This window comes from Gymnoscopelus braueri, assembly GCF_963280865.1.
Source record: "Gymnoscopelus braueri genome assembly, chromosome: 6".
Taxonomy (NCBI): Eukaryota; Metazoa; Chordata; class Actinopteri; order Myctophiformes; family Myctophidae; genus Gymnoscopelus; species Gymnoscopelus braueri.
Window position 1 is genome coordinate 48,114,141 of NC_137607.1, and position 22,465 is coordinate 48,136,605.

At 39.6% G+C, this 22,465-nt stretch overlaps 1 protein-coding gene across 1 annotated transcript; it reads left to right on the forward strand.

The window, feature by feature from the left end:
* The first annotated feature begins 3,257 nt into the window (after window positions 1-3,257).
* LOC308086251 (mitochondrial adenyl nucleotide antiporter SLC25A24-like) lies at window positions 3,258-22,379 on the forward strand. Its single transcript, XM_080429716.1, has 10 exons — window positions 3,258-3,763; window positions 5,602-5,728; window positions 5,987-6,074; window positions 9,317-9,428; window positions 14,677-14,835; window positions 17,965-18,117; window positions 18,506-18,613; window positions 19,350-19,517; window positions 19,761-19,911; window positions 21,588-22,379. Exons 1-10 carry the CDS (start codon window positions 3,584-3,586, stop codon window positions 21,767-21,769), a joined length of 1,428 nt encoding a protein of 475 aa, XP_080285842.1. The 5' UTR covers window positions 3,258-3,583; the 3' UTR covers window positions 21,770-22,379.
* The last annotated feature ends 86 nt before the right edge of the window (window positions 22,380-22,465 follow it).

Genomic DNA, 22,465 nt, shown 5'->3' on the forward strand with positions numbered 1-22,465 from the left:
GACTGCGTAGCCATTTTCCATGCTTTCAGCATCAACTGAAACAGTCTGTGGTTGGGATGGGACTGCTTGGATCCTTAATGATTCCGCATTTCTGACACAAAGTTCGCTGTAAAGGGCTTGGATGGGGCATTGTTGTAGCCTGGCATTGGCCAGACTTCGGCCCATAGGGAGCGAATATGAGAAATCAGAAAATGATCGGGCCAATCAGTGACTGCGTTTCAACTGCTGTCCGTACAACAGTGAAAAGCATAACAATATTTTTCTGATTTCTCATACTCGCTCCCTATGGATAATGGGCCGAAGTCCAGACTGATACTGGGGAGGAACGTGAGAGTGAATCCACATTATCAGTCTGGCCAATGCCAGGCTAGCACTGTTGTGCCTTCTTCACCACCCGCTCTGTCCCAGGTAAGGTCCTTAGTGATGTGCACCCCAGGAATTTGAACTCTCTGACCTTCTCTATCTGCAGCGCCCCCGATCTGCATAGATGGGTTTCCTGTTGGTAAACATGAGAGGATGATGCGCGCGCAGTGGCGGGATGAGCCTGTAGAGGGCGCTATTACCCGCAGCAGCTCTAGCCATTGTACATTCAGAAAATAAATGGTCTTCACCAGGTTTAATGAAAGTAGATTAAATGATGCAGTTTGTAATATCTTCTTTACTCAATAAAAATGATTTGTCGAAAGTTGGATCTGTTTGTATATAATAGCAGCATTATGCCTATTATGCCTATAATAGCAGCATTATGCCTATCTAAATCCCGAAAATAACGAGAGAGTGAATGGCGCTTCCGGTTCGTTCTCCCCCGCGCATGCGCAGATTGGGCACTCTGCTCTGTGATGACGTCGCGCGGAAACCCATCTATAGGGAGAGACTAATGTCTCTAATTACAAATAAGCCTAAAAAAGGCCAGAGTCAAACCAACCAATGAGGAACTTGATCTTCATTGTATTGTGTTCATTGTGTTCATCTTCATATTTTATGTTATTCTTCTCTTTATGTTATCACTCTCTGTTGTGGATCTTTTGGTTTTGTGATATAACATGAGTGTAGGCTACTTGATTATGAGCTTTCCTTATACAAACACAAATATACATATGTATGTTTGTATCTAATTGTTTCTGAGTATATGAGTTGAGCTCAAATCAATTCCTTTCTTCGGTTCTTATTTTATAGTGCTTTTTGAGGCTCTTCCCCACCTTGCTGCCTGACAAAGAGCGCTGAGCTCTAAATGAGTTGAGCTGCACAAATACAAATTGACATACTTTTGCTTCCAATTTAAAATGTTCTCTAATACTTTAAATTTGAAGACAAAGTCGCTAAACGGAAGTAATATTTTGCTGAATACTTTACATTGCAAGAGCTCGACGTACAAGACAATTCATCTACGACCAATCGCCAGAGGGCGTAAGAGATCCAAAGACTGAGAAGACAGTACCCCGATTGCTACAGTTTCACCATCATCAGCACCACCAGCACCACCCCGTGGTGATATCGAGGCACATCTGCTGCTACAAAGTACATTAGTCGGTAGACTCACTGCCAGGTCAGCCCCCATTACTGTGATAGTATGCAGTGGTGGAAGAAGTACTCACTCACATGTTGTACTTAAGTAAAAGTATCAATACCACAATGTAGAAATACTCTGTAACAAACAAAAGTCCTGTATTCAAAATGCACTTGAGTAAAAGTACAAAAGTATTCGCATAAAAAATTACTTAAGTAGTAAAAGTACTTATTTTGCAGATTGTCCCATTTCACAAGTTTCCAAATGTAATAGCAGATAGATGCATAGGGCTGAAGTGGTTAATTAATGCATGTTTTGTAATATTAATCTAAATCTACAAAGTAACTAGTAACTAAGGCTGTCAAATAATTGCAGTCGAGTAAAAAGTACAATATTTGCCTCTGAGATAGTGGAGTAGAAGTAAAAGTATTGAAAATTGGAAATACTCCAGTCAAGTAAAAAATCCTCAAAAGTGTACTTAAATACAGTTCTTGAGTAAATGTACTTAGTTAGTTTACACCACTGGCTGTGTTTCTCTCGCTGCCCCCTGGACCTCAAAATCTTAGGATATTTTTGACCAAGACAGCTGTTGTTATTATTGCTCGGCTGTGCCAGCTGGCTTTACTCTTGACTCATTGAGTAAGAAATAGATGGCCATATGCAAACTGCATTACGAGATTACAATGTGTGTGTGTGTGTGTGTGTGTGTGTGTGTGTGTGTGTGTGTGTGTGTGTGTGTGTGTGTGTGTGTGTGTGTGTGTGTGTGTGTGTGTGTATGTGTCTGTGTGTCTGTCTGTCTGTCTGTCTGTCTGTCTGTGTGTGTGTGTGTGTGTGTGTGTGTGTGCGTGCGTGTGTGTGTGTGTGTGTGTGTGTGTGTGTGTGTGTGTGTGTGTGTGTGTGTGTGTGTGTGTGTGTGTGTGTGTGTGTGCGCGCGTGCGCGCATGCGTCTGCGTGGCTGCAGAAAGAAAGAACGGCGCTGCATTGAATACTCATCAAGTTATTATATTAGCATGTAGGCCTACTACCTATCCTACGATATCGCGACGCGTCCAGTTGCGTTGGTTACCAGTATGAAAACACAGGCAACACACAATCATAAAGTCAGACTCAAGTAGGCCATGGATCACACGACGGTTGCCTGTCACAACTGTCACATGGATGAACTTCAACCTGGTGTTTGTACTTTCTCCCTTTTTGACCCGTACAACTACATAAACGTTCATATTTCAAATATAAAGTGCTTACCCCATGGCCACGGATGTTGCAATTACGTACGGGCCCTCAGAAGTACCCGTATCTTTCGTATTGTTCAATAAAAAGCATTTTAATCCGATCAGTGGCCATTTTCTCATAACGTTATAATGTATCAAAGACTGAGTGCAATACCCCTCCCAACTGATAGGTTCGCGTAGTTGAAAGCATACGGAGAAAATGGCCACCGATCAGATTAAAATGCTTTTTATTAAACAAAACGAAATACACGGGTCCTTCTGAGGGCCCGTACATAATTTGTACATCCTTGAACATGGGTTAAGCACTTTATATTTGAAATTTGAACGGCTATGTAGATGAACGGGCCAAAAAAGGAGAAAGTGCAAACACCAAACTGAAGTTCATCCATGACTGTCATTCATGTTTCGGGGCTAGCATAGAGCAGTAGGTGGAAAGACTGGTGATATTTATCCCAAAGGGTGTGTCTATCCATTCCCTGCAGAAAAGAGGAGGTCGGTTAAGGCAAAATTGTGCGTCTGCAGCGTCTCTCTCCACCCACCGCGCCGAAAAGCTACCTCATCCCGGATACGTCCGTCCACCAGTTGTAATTAAATAGGTTTACATCGTAGCGTTTGATAGTTTGCTGATCTGCTCTAGAGGATTTGTAAATAAGCATTTTTGTAAGCTGCGCCACATCGCGATCAATCTTTTTTGAAACTATATATAGACGTATCATTTACTGAAACCAGAAGTCGATACCAACCACAGAAATCGGACTGCCTCCACTTCCAGTTTTTACTGATTTCACAGCCTTTTCCTTCTCGTTTTGTGTGTTTGTGGAAGATTCGCTACATCACAGTAACAATGTATCAGGCAATGAGGAAGATGGTGTTTACTGATGGCCACTGTGCAGCTGACGCGTCAACAACATACAAGGAGCTGTTTGCAAAGTTAGACACCAATAATGATGGAAAAGTGGACGTCGCAGAACTCAGGGCGGGCCTCACTGCAATGGGGATCACATTTAAGAAAGGCGCAGTTCAGGTGATTGATTGAATACATTGTTAACAGTTTGCAGAAAATACAGAAAGTACAGTTTAATTACAAATACAATGCTAAAAGGATTGAACCCAAGAAAGCACTATGGCTTGTTTCCATTGGGATCCTGTGTATTCAATTACAGACAGTAGAGACTAGGCCTACTGTATGACATGTGGGCCCAATAGCTCAATAGCTACTGAAAAACAATTTTACATTTTTCCACAGTCATCCAGTGGTGGAAAAAGTACTCACATTTTGTACTGAAGTAAAAGTATCAATACTGCAATGTAGAAGCTGATACAAGTAAAAGACCGGAATGTACTTGAGTAAAAGTACAAAAGTATTGGTATAAAAATGTACTAAAGTACCAAAAGTAGAAAGTACTCATTATGCAGAATGTCCCATTTCACGTTTTCAAATGTGTAAACATCTTTTGAAAATAGCAGATCTACAGGTGACGCATTGTGAGCTTGTAGATCTGCTATTTTCAAATGGCTGAAATGTATATAGGGCTGAAGTGGTACGTGTTTTTGTAATAATACAATACAATATTTGCCTCTGAGATCTAGTGGAGTAGAAGTAAAAGTACTGAAAATTGGAATTACTCCAGTAAAGTAAAAAAGATACCTCAAAATTGTATTCAAGTACAGTTACTTGAGTAAATGTACTTAGTTATGTTCCACCACTGCAGTCATCTGTTGTAATAATCTGCAGTAAAACAAGAGACACTAGTTTGATAGCTATTAATTGGCTTTTAGCCTAGCACAGGTTCACCCATTGTTATCCGTTTTTGATTGATTGTTTGAGGATGTTTTTCAATAAATCCGTCGAGGCGTGTCATTTGTAAACGTTAATGAATAATTTCAGAAAGGCAGTGGTAGAAAGTAACTAAGTACATGTACTCAAGTACTGTACTTAAGTACAATTCTGAGGTATTTGTACTTAACTTGAGTATTTCCAATTTCCAATACTCTTACTTCTACTCCATTAATACATCTCAGAGGCAAATATTGTGCTTTTTCTCCACTACAATTATTGATATGTAGAGTATTTCTATATTGCAGTATTGATACTTTTACTTAAAGTTAAAAAAAAAGTACTTTTTCCACCACTGCAGAAAGGAATGATACATAATACACTTTGAAACTCACCACGTGTCAAAGTTCAAACCAGAAAGCTGAGGTTTTATTGTGGGGTGCGACTTAAAGGGACGGCCACACCTTGCAGGTCAAATATTATACATTCTTTGCACAAGTAAGGTCCAATGATTGAACAACTAAGCCACTAATTGGTGCAGAAATCGATAAATATAATCTGCACGTTTGAAATGATGCAGCTGATCTCCATGTGATTATTGGGTACAACAAAACGGAAGCTTTATGTATCCAAGCAACTATCTGATAAAGCATAACATACAGTAGGTTTCAGATTACCTTGACAAGAACTGATGCTGAACATCACTTTTATTATTTCAGATTATTCCTAATGGAATTTTATCTAGCTTCACTCACTCACTCACTCACAGATTCACCCAGTCCACCCCCCCCCTATTTGTGTAATCCTAGCCAAGATATTACATTTAGCTGATACTCTTGATATACCGTAAATATAGAGATAAGGGGGGGGGGGAAACAGTAGGGGGCAGGATAATGCAGCTACAAGGAGATGATATCAGACTGTTCATCTAGGCTCAACAAAATACTAGGCAACCCTTGCCTCCCACAGCAAAATGTCTTGGCTAATCACAAGCTTGTACATGCCTACATTCCACAATGTCATATTGGTAAAGCAACTAAGGATTTTGAATTCTGACATGTTGTTTTGTTCCATTCAAATCTTAGAAAATCGTGTCCACTGCAGATCAAGACAAAAATGAAGCACTTGACTTCAATGAGTTCTCCAACTGGCTGAAAGAACAGGAGAAGAAATTGAAACTGACCTTCAAGAGCTTGGATAGAAATAATGACGGTATAGTGTAATTATGTTCACTTGTATGTTTTATCTATATACTGTACTATATCTAATGAACAGTTAGAATATAAAGAAGCATACTTGTAAATATTCTTCAAGCTGAAATTTGGATTCAGACAATAACATGGGTAAATGCAGGTATTTCGCCTCTTAAAAATCTTCTCAGCTAGCAATCAGGTAAACAACGGATCACTTCACTCGGTTCATTCGGTCATAACAATTGTCAAAATTCTAGCATGTTTCTTTTCAACACAGGACGAATAGACTACCAGGAGATCAAGCAGTCACTGGCTGATCTGGGAATGGACATAACCAAGGAAGATGCTGAGAGGATTCTTCACAGGTATATTTTGTGTAATTTGTACCTATCCGTAGTTCATGAACGCTTGCAGGCATGGAACTTGTTTTGGGGTTCTTCTTCGTCAGCCCATCTATTTCCCTGGAGATTGATCTCTTACACTGGGACCTGTCATGTTAGAGTCACTCGTCTACGCCTGATATTCCTTGCTTCAATCTAACATGACAGGACCCAAGTTCATTCAAATCAAAGGTACATGCTAAAATCCAGTGTTAATTTACCCATTTGTGACTTCAAGAGTGCACACGAATGTAACTAAATGGACCCTGACCGATCCATTTGGTTAAATGTGTACACTCAAAGTTAAATTTACACTTTGTTACTGTGTATTCTTGTATACCAGTAAGTGTCTTACGTATATATCACATCTGTAGACCCTGATCGAGATCCGGTTTTGGTGCTGAACTAGTGTAAGAGAATCAGGTGCTATGCTTAAGATGTGAGAGGTGGGACTAGTGTCAATTCCCTGCAGAGGGACTGATAACACAGACACACTGGGGCTGGGACGGGTATGAAGACACATGATAAAGAGTCAACATATAAAATGGCTAGAGACTGTATCCAAGTGTCAATATAAGGTATAGGATACAAAGCTTGTTAGTATTTCAGTTTTCTTTTACCTTCATCTCATTATCTTGGTATGCAGTAACACATTGATATAATGTTTTCTATGATGTAATAAACCTATACTGTAGATATATAAACATCCTACTTCATCTGTTTAAACTGTTGGCTATCCTTGTTATGGTGTTTCAAACCAAATACGAAAGCAAATGTTCACCTCGCTTTTGGAGTGAACACATACAGTAGTTACATCCTGCTGTGTTGTTGTCACATCCCCAGAAAGAGAGTGATGTGACATGAGTTTATTTGCATAAACCAACCACAGAAGAGAAGACATTATCCACAGCTGTGAGGCAAATGTGCGTGGGCTAACACAACTTGAGCAATGTAGTCCTGAGCATGAATTACTTAATTTAGACTTGTTTGATCCCACAGGGGAAATTCAGCTTTCAGTTTCACCCAGCTGGGGGGGTTATCAAACCTGGGACCCTCTGTTTCCCAGGCGGCCCCTCTACCCATTCAGTTATGGCCGCACCTAAACATGTACAACATGAATAATCTATTACACAAAAGTCATATTGAGTTGCTGTTTTAGGGCGTATGGACTGCCCTGTATCATTTACATGAATAAATACAACACTATACTGTTGTATTTAGGGAAGCAAAACTTCCACACAATATTTAGATATATTACCCCCTAAAATGGACATGAACAGCTTAAGAATTACTTCTTTAACATCACCATTAGTTATGTTAAATGGGTTGATAACCTGCAAGGCTCTTAAGCAAAATATTATGGTTCATGTCATAAAGTTGCGTAGTTTGCATAAACAAAGCCTTGCCATAATGTACTATAGATGTGCCAGGCCCAGAACAAACATGGTGAGAAGAACTGGAAAGAGCAGTAGTAGTCCATTATAGGAGTATGACTATGACTCACACATAAGGATTCTGTTGAAACCACAGGGGGGCAATTAAGGACTGACATGGCTGGAAGTTCCCACTTGAAACAAAAGTCATAAATCCATTCTTCATGAGGACAGTGTTGGCGTAACTAATTAAGATATTTAAAAAAAATACTTCTATAGATCAATTCTCTTAACACATTCCATGCCAGAGTTTAATCTCATAATGTACTCACCAGTGCCAGCGTTTTATTGTTGTTTTTTTGTTTTTATCATGTCGCCACAGACCTCGCTAAATAAGTTAAAAGTGCGCGTTCATTTGGTTCTAAACACACAGCGGATCCGTGAGAAACGTCCAGCGAAAACAGTTTCCAAATGCGAGCCGCCATCTTGAAGCTACAGCCGATACACTCTAAACAGTGATCAGCGAGGAGAAAAACAACAAACCGAGAAAATCGAGTTTTAAACAGGATCCCAGACAGGAAGCGGATACGATCGAAAAAACCGGAACCCGAATAATTCCGTTTCCGACCGAAAACCGGAAACGGAAATGGATCAAAAAAATTCGGAAAGTGCACCTTGGGCGATTAACATGGGAATCGGCGGTTCGCGTAGATCTACGCGACTGGCACGCTGCGGCTTTAAATAGGTTCGCGTAGATCTACGCGATTGGCATTCAATGTGTTAATGGCTTTCACTTTCATGTCCTTAAGACCTCAGTACAGTGTATAGTTGAAAATGTAATCGTGCAAAATCGTTAGTTTTTCTTTCATTGAATTTGTCACACCAACATCATTGTTATTGTGAAGCAGTTTAGGTGAAACATGATAGGTAAGCTTTCTCTAAAGGGATATAGGGATCTTTATAATTTTCACCAATAAGAACAAAACTACTTCACAAGAACAATGTTTGAGATTTGCAGAAAAATGATAGATTATCATCTACAATGCAACTTTCACGAGTTGCCATTTTATGGTTTTACACAGACGAAATGCTAGTGCAACGAGCCCTCTGAAGACGCGCACCATTTGCCAGGCACAGTGATATCACTCTGACAGTTGAAAATGTCCAAGTGGAAAAAATTTAATCGTCTTCCTCCCGACTAAATCCTGGAGAGGATTTCTGTTCGTCCCAAATATCCTGTATTTAGGATTGTCCCCTAGATGACGGGATGGTGTGGTCTTGAGTATTATAACAGTGATTTAATGTGCGAACAGATACTATACAGAGCTTCTTCATAAAGGAAGCAAATGTGTGAATGTGAATGACTATCCAGCAATGTTATGGATTCCATGTGCTATGGAGGGAATTATAGGCTATAGGTAGGGGAAACGGGGAAGTATATAGAGGCAACAACATATTTATTTGTTATTTGTGTCTGTCTGTGTGTGTCTGTCTTTGAACAAAATAACAGAGGGGTGGTCTTTCATAAAACTTGGTAGGAAAGATCAGTAGTAGGCTGATATAATTAACTTTTGCGTGTAAAATGTCATGGTCACAATCAAGGTTACATTACATAATTGGTCATATCAGGAAAGAAATATGTAGAACAAGAGTTGCTGCAGAGATTGCAAACCTTTTGAATACATTGTATTTCCTTGCATAGTTGTCAGTCATTGGAGATCAGTTACATTTATGTTTGGACTTTTTCAGGTGGTATGTGCACTAACTGTGTGTTGTATACTGAATTGTCCCATGTCACTGTTCTCTCCTTTGCCGTTTCTGTCCTATTCACATTGTTCTATTATTGATCCACAGTATTGATGTAGACGGCACCATGACTGTGGACTGGAATGAATGGCGGGAGCATTTCCTGTTCAACCCTGCCACCAATCTACAGGAGATCATCCGCTTTTGGAAAAAATCTACAGTGAGTAGCATGTTTTTTTGTTTACAGTTCAAGGTTTTGTAGCTGTAATGACAATAAAATAAGTGTTATTATAAAAGGTTATTACATTCTAAAGAACACTATTCACAACATCAGTAAACACTGCCTAAAATAATTTATGAAGAAAGACAATAGGGTAGGAAAGTAGAATTGAATGTGATTGTTGTAAAACCCTTTTGCCAGTAGGTTTATTCCAGGCTTCATCTCCTCATGAGATGGAGAGAAAACAGGGGATACGGTTACTCTGTAATACAGCTGTCAGGTGTTTTCATGAAGGCATTCACATTCCCATTTTTGTGCCACATATCTCCATAGACGTTGGGCAAACGTCTACGTTTTGCCCCCCCCCCCCCCCCCGCGCGAATAGTATTCGGGGGGGAATAGTGCGTGCGTGCGTGCGTGCGTGCGTGCGTGCGTGCGTGCGTGCGTGCGTGCGCGGGATAAAGACAAAAATCAAGCCGAGGAGAATTGAAAGTCAAGACACTTAAGCTTCTTTACAAACATCAGTGCATGAAATGAAGGACAAGGAAGAGTAATCGAACATGTCCTTTTCCTGTACACAGAAATTTAAATCCATATCACCTGGTACACCTAAAGGTCCTTACACACCGGCGAATATACGCAAAATTCGGACTCGTTCCGAATAATTAAAAGACGCTTTTTCGCTTCGCGAAACTGATGTGGACGCTTGCATTGACTTTATAAGGTTTTTAAAAAAAACGAATTTATTCGCATGAAGAATTCGCCCCGGTGTGTAAGGACCTTTAGAGTTTTCAATAAATTAACCATGAACACTATGATTTGAAGAATTGGCAGTGTTTTGGTACTAATGAAACCAAGTGAATTAATTGGTCATTGGTCAATTTACTATGCGTGCTAGGCCAGGTACACGGTCAGTGCCAGTCAATGGGTAATCTCTGACATTTGCAATTTCTGGCCCAACTATAGAGGTTAAAGGACGACTTGACCGATTTTCAACCTATCTTCATATAATTGGTCCTCACTAATACTCATGATAAAATGGTAAAAAAAATGTCTACTCGGTCTGTGTCTCAGAGGAGGGCTGTGGACAGTTCAGAGTCCCGCCTACCAGTGACATCATCAATGGGGAATCCAAGCTAATAGAAACTGCAGGCTTTCTATTCCTGGAAAGTTGCAATGCAATAAAAGAAGCCATTGCTCTCGTGTTAATAAAGATCTAAATACAAAATGTGAAATCTTGTTGGGAAAAAAAAATCATGCCTAACGATGATGTCACTGGTAGAGGTTTTCTGGACTGTCCACAGCCCTCCTATGAGACACAGACCAAGTAGAAAAAAATTGTACCATTTTATCATGAGTATTAGTGAGGACCAATTATATGAAGATAGGTTGAAAATCGGTGAAGTCGTCCTTTAAGTAAACCTGCGCCTGCTAAGCTATCCTCAGATAAGCTATTTTAGACTGTCCTAGGTGGGGATTAGTGCGTCAGTGTCCTGGGACAGGACAGGGGATGAGTGAGTCTGGGACGAGAGAGAGTTGCTCACTGACTGGACAGCAGCGAGGTAGCCTAGTTGAGTGGGTTGATGCACTGGCGACCCTGGCATAGCGACATTGGCAGTGCCATCTCTTCATCTCTACCAGTAACGTTACCTGCATCAAGTCTAGCCGATGGTAACTGGCAACTTGGAGTTCAGCATTATTTGCCCTCAGCCTGGCTAGAAATTACAGACACGCGCTGGGACTGACGTTGAATAGCCACTGTATTATTTCACCTCTACTTGAAAAGGACTTATCTCAAGCGGCGAACCAGGGGTGTATAGGAGAGAGTTTCTATACTAAGGGGCTCTGTCACCCCGAATCAGTGACTCAAAGGCTGCAGCAGAGTCAATGGCTCTGCTGCAGCCCCGGCCCCATCAGCTGTACCACAGGCATTGGCATTGGTTATTCATTGATTTCATTGATATTGATGATGATGAGTTCTATGAGGTGGAGGTGGTACAGGTAGGTTCAGCTTTCTCTTATTCAGCCTTTGTCAACTGGTAATTCAGACTTGGCTCAATGAGCAAGGTTTTCAGGCACTGCAGCAGATGGGCAACTATTTTAAAGCATAGATAAAGTTGTTTAAATTCCCTTAGAGCCCACAGTTGGCTTTCTGAATGTTTAGCTTCATTAGCCAACATGAATTCCTACCCTTATTGAAGACTATGCCCATTGCCCAATGCCCAAGACATTTCCCCTACTTGAAATTTGACATCAGTCAGTTGCAGCATGTTTTACATAGTTTTAGAATTGAGATTTAGAATTGACAAATTAATTTCCTTAATTTGCAGTTGACAAGATTGCTGTTGTTAACATTACTGTAAAATGCTGTTGCAAGAGACAATCGCAAGACTGTAGGGCATATTACAGTAGGCTATTCAATAATACCCAGTTTGCCAAAGTTCCATGATTAAGTACAGTAGTGTCATAATTAGGCTATATTTGATTGTAGTGTTAATGTTTGTTGCATAAGATTTTCGGATTAGGCGTGTCATGAATGGCCAGAGGATTAAAAAGGTGACTGTACGGGCTGTGAATGTCAACTCAAAGTAGGCTTCATATACATACACATTCGTAGATAGTGGGGGCTGTTGCTGGCATGTCATTTAAAAACTATAATTATAGATTTTTAACTTTAACTTTTTTGACATTTACAGTTAGCTTTTTGACATTTACAGTTTGCATGGTGACCTATCTGTAATATGAACGCTTTTGTGCATAGTTTGGCATTTATTCTTTAAAAAAAAAGAACAAAGAAAAGGTTTAATGAAGTAAGGTGTGGTCCCAAATTATGTCATTTTTCATTTAATGATGCTGTGCATTTAATCATTTAAAAAAGCTCAACTGACGCTGATACACCAATCACAGCTCAGAGATTTAAGCAGTCAGCTGACATGGCTATACCAATCAGCTTAGCAACATTTCAACACAAAGCTCATGTTAGCATCTTAGCTAATTATTGGTGATGCATGTAGGCATTGTTCAAGATCATCATTGTACATCACTAGTACATCTACCCTGTAAAAAGATGAAGGAAAGCTTTTCAACCGCTAGAGTAAGTTGAAGAATATCATGTTTTCTTAAAATCTTAAAATGAAGGCCAAAGCTCACATGTTAGCACATCATTGTCTTTGCCTGGCTGACAGGCTTGGAGGGCGAAGACTGTTTTCACCCCTGCACATGTTTCCATCCGTCCGTGTGTGTCTGTGCGTCCGTGTGTGTCTGTGCGTACCAGTGTTGATTTTGTCGACTAAAACGACGAAAAATATTCGTCGACTACCCTTTTCCACTGACGAAAACTAAATAAAAAAATTAACTACGGTGGCTAAGACTAAATATATTAACAATTTTGTCAACAAATAAAAACTAGACTAAACTGCTATTTTCAGCATACAACAAAGTGTAAAATCAGCCATCACGATTCACGGCGCCATCACGGTCCGCCAAAATACATTTTAGTCTACTAAATCAACTGTACTAAAACTAGACAAAAACATTTCAGATGACTAAAATATGACTAAAACTAAATGGAATGTTATTAAAAAATTGCTGTCAAAATCAACACTGGTGTGTACCTAATCTCGGACATTGCATTTAGTCAACACAATTCACACAAATTGGTGCACATTATATCTGGAGAGATGTGATAAACATGATTAATTCAGACTTTTCATTGGCTCTTCCAGAGTGCAGCGTCACATATTATGTATCACATATTGAGGGGTAAGAGACATGTAAATTACACCCATAGGGGGCTTCATAAATACTACAGATGTCACTGTTTGTAAACTTTGTTGCTGAAACATTTCTTTCCTCTAAATTGGGTACAAATGTCTCACGAGTGTCTCACAAATGTGTACAATTATCCTGCGCTGTGATTGGCCAATCACAATCTATTCAGGACTGTGATTGGCCAGTGTCACATGACACATGTGCATAGCCCTATATAAGCAACCATAACTTTAAAAAAAAACATAAATTTGTTTTTTTTAAGTTATGGTTTTGTCCATCATAAAGAGTGTTTCAATAAATGTATTTATTTGTACTTTGTACATGATTGATCGACTCCATTCAGTATTGTGATTAGCTAGCAAGACACATGTTGTGATTGGCTAGTGATACATATGACGAAACTAATCTAAAACCACTGTGATGTAACACTAGTATTAATTACTTAGATACTGTCCATTTCGTGAGAACAGTATTGTGTGTATTCAGTATTGTGGTTAGCTAGGAAGACACCGCCCACTTCACACAGGGTGTGATTTTTTTATTGTATTTGATATCTTAAGCCCTGCTTGATTGCTTTCTTGGCCAGGGCTCTCTTGCAGGTTAAATAGTTATAGGTTAAATAAAAACAAACTGCACACCTAGTAACTAGTGTTCAAGCCAACTGTGTTGATTAATTTATCAATAACATTTATTTTACCAGCAAAGGGACAGAAGGGAAGGGATAGAATACTAATACTAATGTGGATTGATAATAACTATTGGCCTCATTAGGCTAATGTCCAATTCACAAACCTCAAGATTGTGATGGATCACAATAGTGAAAATGTGTCTAATCTGCACAACACACCAGTAGAAACCCTGCCCTTCACTTGCACTTCACTTGCTTCCTGCACTGTTGGCCCACTGCCCAGAGGGATCTATTTAATGATCCTTAAGAAGTAGGCTACTGTACTAGTGCAGGAAAGATACAGGTTGATGGGCCTTCTACAGTAGTTGCATACAGTGGTATAGACAGTTGTACACTGTCTGCTCTTTTCACACATATAAACATTCTAAATGAGTACCAGTTATTGCCTTTTCCAGTACTGTGTACCTAAAGAACTATGCGATCGAAATAAATAAGTGAGCATATCACGAGTGTGTGAACTTGCATAATTTTGATCGTATGTTGATCTATCTCTTGCACCTGGACACTTACTGTACGTGAATGTATCTCTCTTATATAGGGGATCTATACCCCCTCAATGTAGCTTGTCTTCACAGTGACGTGACGTCCAACCCTCTGAGTAGCAGACTGTTAAAAGCCTGGAAATAATCTCTATATCACCTATACAGTCTAACAAAACCAGTTTATGACAATGCAATATCGATTCATTTCACATTTACAATGGCAAGTTGTATGTTGTATGTCTCCTTCAGTAGGGAGAAAAACAAGTTTTGTGTAACATTCTATTCTTTGCTCCTCTGTTCTGTGTAGGTGCTTGATGTTGGCGACAGCCTGACCATCCCAGATGAGTTCACGGAAGAAGAGAAGATAACTGGTGTGTGGTGGAAGCAGCTAGCGGCAGGGGCTGCAGCAGGCGGTGTGTCTCGCACAGGGACGGCCCCTCTGGATAGGATGAAAGTCTTCATGCAGGTGTGGCCAAATGTATATTTTGTTGCTGCTTTTGTAGAATTGTTTGTTATCACCATTGCTATAAATAGCATTTTAAATGGGTTTTATGGGCTCCAGGCTTTCTAACTATTTCAGACCAACAAAGCATGATACTACAAACAAAGTATTCCATGTTCAGTTGCAAATTGAAACTAAATTTCCCACATTACTAAGATGCATTTGTTTTCGTCCAAAATTACTGATGGACTGATTACTGACTGATGAATTCCTAGTATCACATGGTAAGGTTTCAAGTAATATGCATCTTATCATTACAAAACCGTTGCACTCTCTCAAAAATGTTGGCATAGTCAACCACCATTTCACAAGCCCTCCAATGGCATGAATTCACTTTCTTGTCAAAAGAACATATTTGCTGAAATGGCACATCTGTAATTCCTACACAAACTCTCTCCAGTGTGGCCTGCTTAGACATTAATGCCAGTGTTCCAAAGACACCCCCACCCCACATCATCAGTTACACCTCCACAAAGGAGGCAATGTTTTCACCCCCATCTGTCTTTTAGTAAGGATATATGAAGCAGTTAAGGACAGATTTGCACAAACTCAGTGGAAAGGTTGGTCCTGAGCCCAGGAAGAACTGACTAAAGCGCAGCGGTGGACAGAGTACTCAACCCCAGTACTTGAGTAAGAGTACAGATACTCCCTGGTTAAATTTACTCACTACAAGTAAAAGTAGCTCAGTCAAAATGTTACTCAAGTAAGAGTAAAAATGTACTTGCTTTTAAATATACTTAAGTAATCAAGAGTACATGCTTTTAAAAATACTTAAGAACAAGTAAAAGTAAAAGTACATTTCTTATTTTTCACATCAATTAATTGCTGTAATCTTTTATATGACTTTTTTTTTATCACAAGTCAAATTAGTGCAGCATTGGTTCAAAACGAGTAAACTAAATTAATATCTGTATAGCCTATGGTGCAGCACAAAATAACCAAATAACCACAAAATATTACATTTAAATATACTGTCTAAAATACTAAAAATACTAAAATATGTCTAAAACCTCAGCAATTCCAATGCAACAAAAATCATTCCCATCTAAGCAGTAGCAGTGATGTTAGGTTTTCAATGTAGTTATAGTGGGTGCCAGGACCCAGGAGTGGTCATTTGAATGGGTCCCAGGGACATTTTGTGATTCTATGAGTCCTAATAAAATAAAAACGTTTCCCCATTCAGACATATGCCATATTGTCTGAATGGGGAAACGTGAATGAAAGGCATACAATTTTGGCATACTGAGTATTAGCAACGTTGTATGCCTTTCATTGTTTTCAAGGCGAAAAACAAACCATGTCACTCTGCCTTTCATGAATATTCAAGGCAAACAAGTACCATATGTCACTGCTATGTGCTAACTGCTAGCACCAAACTCCGCTGAAATTTATAGTTTTAAACTCTCAAAAGGGATCTAAAGTGTTATGCTTGCATCGACAACAAGTGCTGTCCCTATCTACTTTAATGGATTGTTGATACCCATTATTCTGGCAAAAAACTAATTGAGTTTTGCTGAACATATTGCTTTGTGCTAATAAACTACACACCTACAGCATCTGGGGCAAAAGCCACCTCAGGGTTAGGGTCAGGAACAGCGGGAGGAACAGTCTTCCGACGGGAAACAGGGTGCCTTCCAACTCGGACCAGCTTTTAACAGAAAAAATAAAATAATAATGCTGGGAAGTCACATTGTGACTGGAAGGGGTTCTGCACAAAAGTCAACATGTGACTTCTAGGCAGTGAGACTGTGTTGTCCAGTCTGATCTCTCATCACACATGCATAGAGCTAAGTGTACTTTGTATGTTTGTGTCCAGGGGATCTGTTTGGTATTCTGGGCCCATGTGCACGTCAACGTTCGGCCGTGTCCGCGTGGGCGCACGCTGTTCCTTCTTTGACGAACACAGCGTGTGCCCAATTGCATTTTAGGGGGAAAAAACAACCAGCGAACCTAAAAGGGAGCACCCCGGACAATTTTTAAGTTGCTTGATTCAGTATTTAGATATTTGATATTCATTTTATCAGACACGCCCTTCCTATACATATCCGTCCAACATTTCTTTGAAAGTGAAATATCCCTTTAATCTAAAAGAAGTTTAACATGTCTGTGGAAAATAACTTAAATGATTTTAAGCCGTCAAAAAGAGGAGGGTCTAGACAGAGTGATATATGTCAGGGATATCTCATTGTTCTATGCTCCATTTGACTCCACACATGACACCTGAGCTGATGACTCAATGAATGAAGCAAATCATACCTTTATTAATCCAGACTGCTATTTTTACTGCTATCTGTTTATTTTACATACATGTTTTGTTTACATACATGTTCAATATGGTTGATGCCCCCCCCCCCCCACACACACACACACACGCACGCACGCACGCACGCGCGCGCGCGCGCACACACACACGCACTACAAGTAGTAACAAGTTACTACAGTAGTAGTAATTAGTAATACAGTAAGTAATGAAGTGTAAAAGGACGTTCCCAGGCAGCACTATAACTATAATGCTATATTATATTGTTTACCGTTGTTGTCTATGTTGTTTTATTTGTCATAGTCGTGGTGTGGACTCTGCCGTCCACTTGAACGATTTTTAAAACTATATCTCTATAGTGCTTGGTGCGAACGGCCCTTTAAACCTAATTAGTGTAAAAGCAGCATAAGTATACTGTACTACACAGACATTGGTGTGGTGAATGACCATAGACTAGGATATAGTATATACATTTTAGAACGGCATCTTCCCTGCATGTTATTGAGGTAGGATATATTGAAAATAATACAGAATATACTAGTACAGAAAATAAATGGATGAATATATTAGTGACTGAAGATGTACAAAATATACATTCATCATGCAGCATGCAGCAGAAGGATGAATAAATTAGAAACCAAGTATATACATACGTGCAAATAGTATTCCGTGTTAGGTGGTTCTGACCTAGGTACAAACCATAAACATAACCATTTATGCAAGGAGGTTGTGCACGATGTTTTCCAAAATCCTAGTAATATTTATACTGTAATACTGCACTAGTAACATTTCAAATGATTCCCCATGAATTTAAATTAAATCTTCTTCTACAGGTGCATTCCTCCAAGAGCAACAAAATCAGCCTAGTTGGGGGTTTCAAGCACATGTTAAAAGAAGGCGGCACTGCCTCTCTATGGAGAGGTAATGGTGTGAATGTCCTGAAGATTGCCCCCGAAACGGCCATTAAGTTCATGGCCTATGAACAGGTAAAGACTCCCATGTCCATTTTATTTTCTCTAAACTGCAAAATTCAGTTATGGTTGCAGGAGAAGTCAATGATGCATACTGTACCATTTGATTTGAGGAGCAATGTTTCAACTTTAGTACAGAGGCAAATATACTACTTGATTTATTATGATTTATATCATTTAATTAATTGTCTCATGTATGTGGACTGGTCATTTGAAAAAGCAAACAAACAAATAAATTAACTAGCCTCCGCTTAACATTGATACATTCATGTGTATACAAACTCTACACATAAGGAGCATTCATTGATGTGTTCTCCATCACCATGAAAGGACATGGCATGACTATAAGATCAGACTGAATTCAGATTATTCATGCTTTGTTGTTTGACTGTGTTTTCGGCAGTATAAGAAGATGTTGACCAGTGAGGGGGGAAAGATTCGGACCCACGAGAGGTTCATGGCCGGTTCACTGGCTGGAGCCTCAGCCCAAACTGCCATCTACCCCATGGAGGTGAGAGGAAAGCAGTCTTATAACAACAACTGAGTGTGAGGTGTTTGTGTGTCTGGTCGTAATGCATCCAAACAGTCTACCCCATGAAGTTGGGACTGTGTGTTATTGTTTGTGCTGATTTTGTAAAAAGCTAGTTATGCTCCTCCTACTGTAGTATGCTTCTCTCGCAGAAATCCTGTACTGTCTGATAGGTCAAATAGGTTTTCAGTGTAGTGTGATGCACTTATTTATATTTAAATAAGATTCTCACCATATTACAAAACATGCTTATTGTACAATTAACTTCCTGATTACATGAAAATATATATTTTTTTTAAATGTGAATGTTGAACAGCACACCATCTTGCCTCTGTTGGAAGCAATAGACCTAACAATATCCAGCACAACACTAGACACACATCACTTAAATGCACATTGTAAAGGTGGTCAGCTTGGTTAGAGAGAGTGACCTAGTGTAACAATGACAGCAATTATAAGATTCAGAAGATTGAAACCAACCTCATTATGGACTCTCGGTTTCCCACTACATCAAAGTGGTTTGCCAGTCCATTTGGTGGAATGCCTGCTAAGAACCAGAATGCCTAATTTATACACCATCATATGCCGATATCGTGCACGGAAAATTGCAGATAGATCTTCTATTTTCAGTACACGACACCGCTGTACAGCTAAGTATAAATCAGGCTGAAGAACTACAGTGGAAATACTCAGTGATGATGATCTTTTGTCTATGCAGGTGATGAAAACCAGGCTGACTCTGGGGAAGACTGGACAGTACTCTGGAATGTTTGACTGTGGCAAGAAAATCTTCAAGAAAGAAGGCTTGAAGGCGTTCTACAAAGGCTACATTCCTAATATTATAGGCATTATTCCATATGCTGGGATAGATCTGGCAGTGTATGAGGTACACAATGTCTAAGGATACTACAGTATATAAAATATATAACAAGTAGTTAGACTGTATATTGTGTGTAAACTGTACGCGCACACACACACACACACACACACACACACACACACACACACACACACCTACACATGTACTCTATTATAGCTTTGATTTGTCCAACCGATTCTGTATCTATGGCTTTCTACCAACTTGGACATAATCTGATCTCTCAAAATTCCTCCTGCCTTTCATCTCTAGAGCTTAAAAAATGCCTGGCTGTCCCGCTATGCCAAAGACACAGCCAACCCTGGGATTCTGGTGCTGTTGGGCTGTGGTACCATCTCCAGCACTTGTGGCCAACTGGCCAGCTACCCTCTCGCTCTGATCCGCACCAGGATGCAAGCAGCAGGTAAGACATCCACAACAGGGTGATGGGGTTCACTTCTCTTTCTATTCAGTTAACAATTTGAATGGTCTGTCATTTTGGAGTATAAATAAAAAGTGCAACATTAAAGGTGCTTTATTTTATATTTTTGTTTTAATTTTGTGTTACAAAGTTAAAGCTCTATTTCCTGATGGTAATTGTTGCTATAGAGCATTTATTTTTACTTGAGAACTACTTTTAAAATGACGAGCTCAACACGGTCTACCATCCAATAAATTGTAAGAATCCCATTGCTGAAAATACTTTGAAAATATACCAGACGAGGCCTGTTCAAATTTGCAAGGGTGATACTAATAATAATAACATTACTGTTACTAATTCATTTATTAACCATTCCAATTACCGTACTCCACATTAGAAGGAGCTGAACTACAAAGCTACCTTCAAGAGAAATCGCTGATCGCTTGCATCTCTCTCTTATTCCCCCTCAGTCTCTTATATGATCTCTCTCGCTTGTTGACTGAGTGTCCCTTCAATTCCTTGTGAAAACCACAAAAAGCAAGCAAGGCAAAAAAAACCGAACTATACAGCACCTACACAAGCAATATTAGCTCAGTGCCCCAATACTAAAAGAGCACCCATACATACAACCAACACTACAGCGCTGACCATGGTTCTGAAACACCAGGCGTCATCCAGTCAGGACACACAACACACACACTAACCACAGAGCCGGCTGCACAGAGCAATACATTTCTATAGATTTAGGAGGGCTCCCTACATCATTCAGATGACTTGCATTATGCAGTGAGAGTTAAGTAGGAAATGCGTTGGCCCACCATCGCTGGTGCACCATCGGTTGGTAGTCAACAAAGTTTCTGAATGGCTGTCATATCTGTGAACATCATCCTAACTAAGACGCACAATTGTGCTGTTCCAAAGTGTCTCTCCACAATTCCTTTCTTTGGAATAGCGATGCTTGTTACATTTAAGGCAATGCACTTCGAATGGGACATAGTGGAAAGAAAAGTCTTCCTCCGCACACATTATCGAACTTTGTAATTTTCTAACGACGTTGGTTTTGCGGACTACACTACTACAACAGACTGGCAGAGCTTCAATTCATCTCCGTCTCAGAAAATACATTTTCAGGTGGGTTACAAATGTCATGCAATCAGGAGAAAGAACCCCACAAAGATAAAGTTTCAGCTTAAATGTTATAGTATTCCATTTCCAATTACGTTTACTAATTTTTTGGGTTTCATCACTTCCGATTTCTCTTGTTCATCCTGTATGCTGTATGGGTTCTCTCTCCTGATTGGATGAAATTGGTCTTCAAATCTGGAAATGTATTTTCTGTTTATTAAAGAGCTGGAGAAACACAGAGAACCCTGTTATTGAACAAACACTCTATACTATAGAGTGTTTGTTCAATATCAGGGGTCTCCCTGTTTCTCCATAGCAATGCCTACTATCAGAATATAGAGCTAATTAACACTTATTTTAACAAAATAATATCAATTACACAAAGTTTACTTCACTGTCTTGGTAAGACACTTACGTCAACTGTGACGGTAAGTGATGTGTGACAAAAGTACTTCAAGTGTATATTTTAATTTAATGAGCTTGCTGAATTTACCTCAGATCTGGACAGATCTGTTGTGTATGTTCATTAACTTTTTGACTCCTTACTTTCTCAGCATCCATTGAGGGCTCAGAGCAAGTGCCCATGGTCAGGATGGTGAAGAAGATTGTAGAAAATGAGGGTTTCTTTGGACTCTACCGCGGTATCCTGCCCAACTTCATGAAGGTCATACCGGCGGTCAGCATTAGCTATGTGGTGTATGAAAACATGAGATCTAGCCTGGGCATTCAAAAGTAAGAAGCAGAGTAATCCATGATGACTGTGTGCAAATTGAATGGGTAGCAAGTGGCCATATTCACATGGCAGCCACTTTGCTCTCACGTTCATATTCAAGGGATGGAGAACAAGCCACAAGCAAACAGATCCCTGCTCCGTAACTCTGATCTCCACAATTTACTTCACAGGAAACAGCCAAAGAAAATATGTTAAATGTCAGGGTTTCTTTTTATTTCCTGTTTTCCTTCCAGAATTATCCAGTCTTCCAAATTATTCATAAACAAGGTCCTAGTAACTCCTATGGGAGTTGTTTCATATATGCATAGATATATCTGAAGAAAGTGCAATATTGTATTCACACTTTGAATGTCCCCATTATGTTAAATGTGTAACAGAGAGGGCTGTGATCTTTCACGATTGGATTACACTTGAGTGCCGCTGGTTAAAAGAAAGGCTTCCTTTGTTGTGAAGAGAATTGGAAAATATTTTGCACTTTTCTTATGTGCCTTGAGATTTATTCTATGTTGTCAGATATCTGTGGACTTCCCCACCATCCCATTTGTCTTGCCTTTCGTTCCAAATTGTGTTCACTAAATATTTGTGTTTACATTAAAACAATATTTTGTTACAAGTGTGTGTGTGTGTGTGAATATGTGGTCATTCAGACATTCAGCCTACCATTGCACTGATATCAGTGTGTACCTGGTTGACCTTTTA

Bases quoted from the DNA above. Each gene is read 5' to 3' on its own strand.
- LOC308086251 (XM_080429716.1), top strand. From the start codon at position 3,584: ATGTATCAGGCAATGAGGAAGATGGTGTTTACTGATGGCCACTGTGCA. The intron at 3,764-5,601 runs GTGATTGATTGA...TTCAAATCTTAG, and splicing joins TTAAGAAAGGCGCAGTTCAG to AAAATCGTGTCCACTGCAGA. The intron at 6,075-9,316 runs GTATATTTTGTG...ATTGATCCACAG, and splicing joins GCTGAGAGGATTCTTCACAG to TATTGATGTAGACGGCACCA.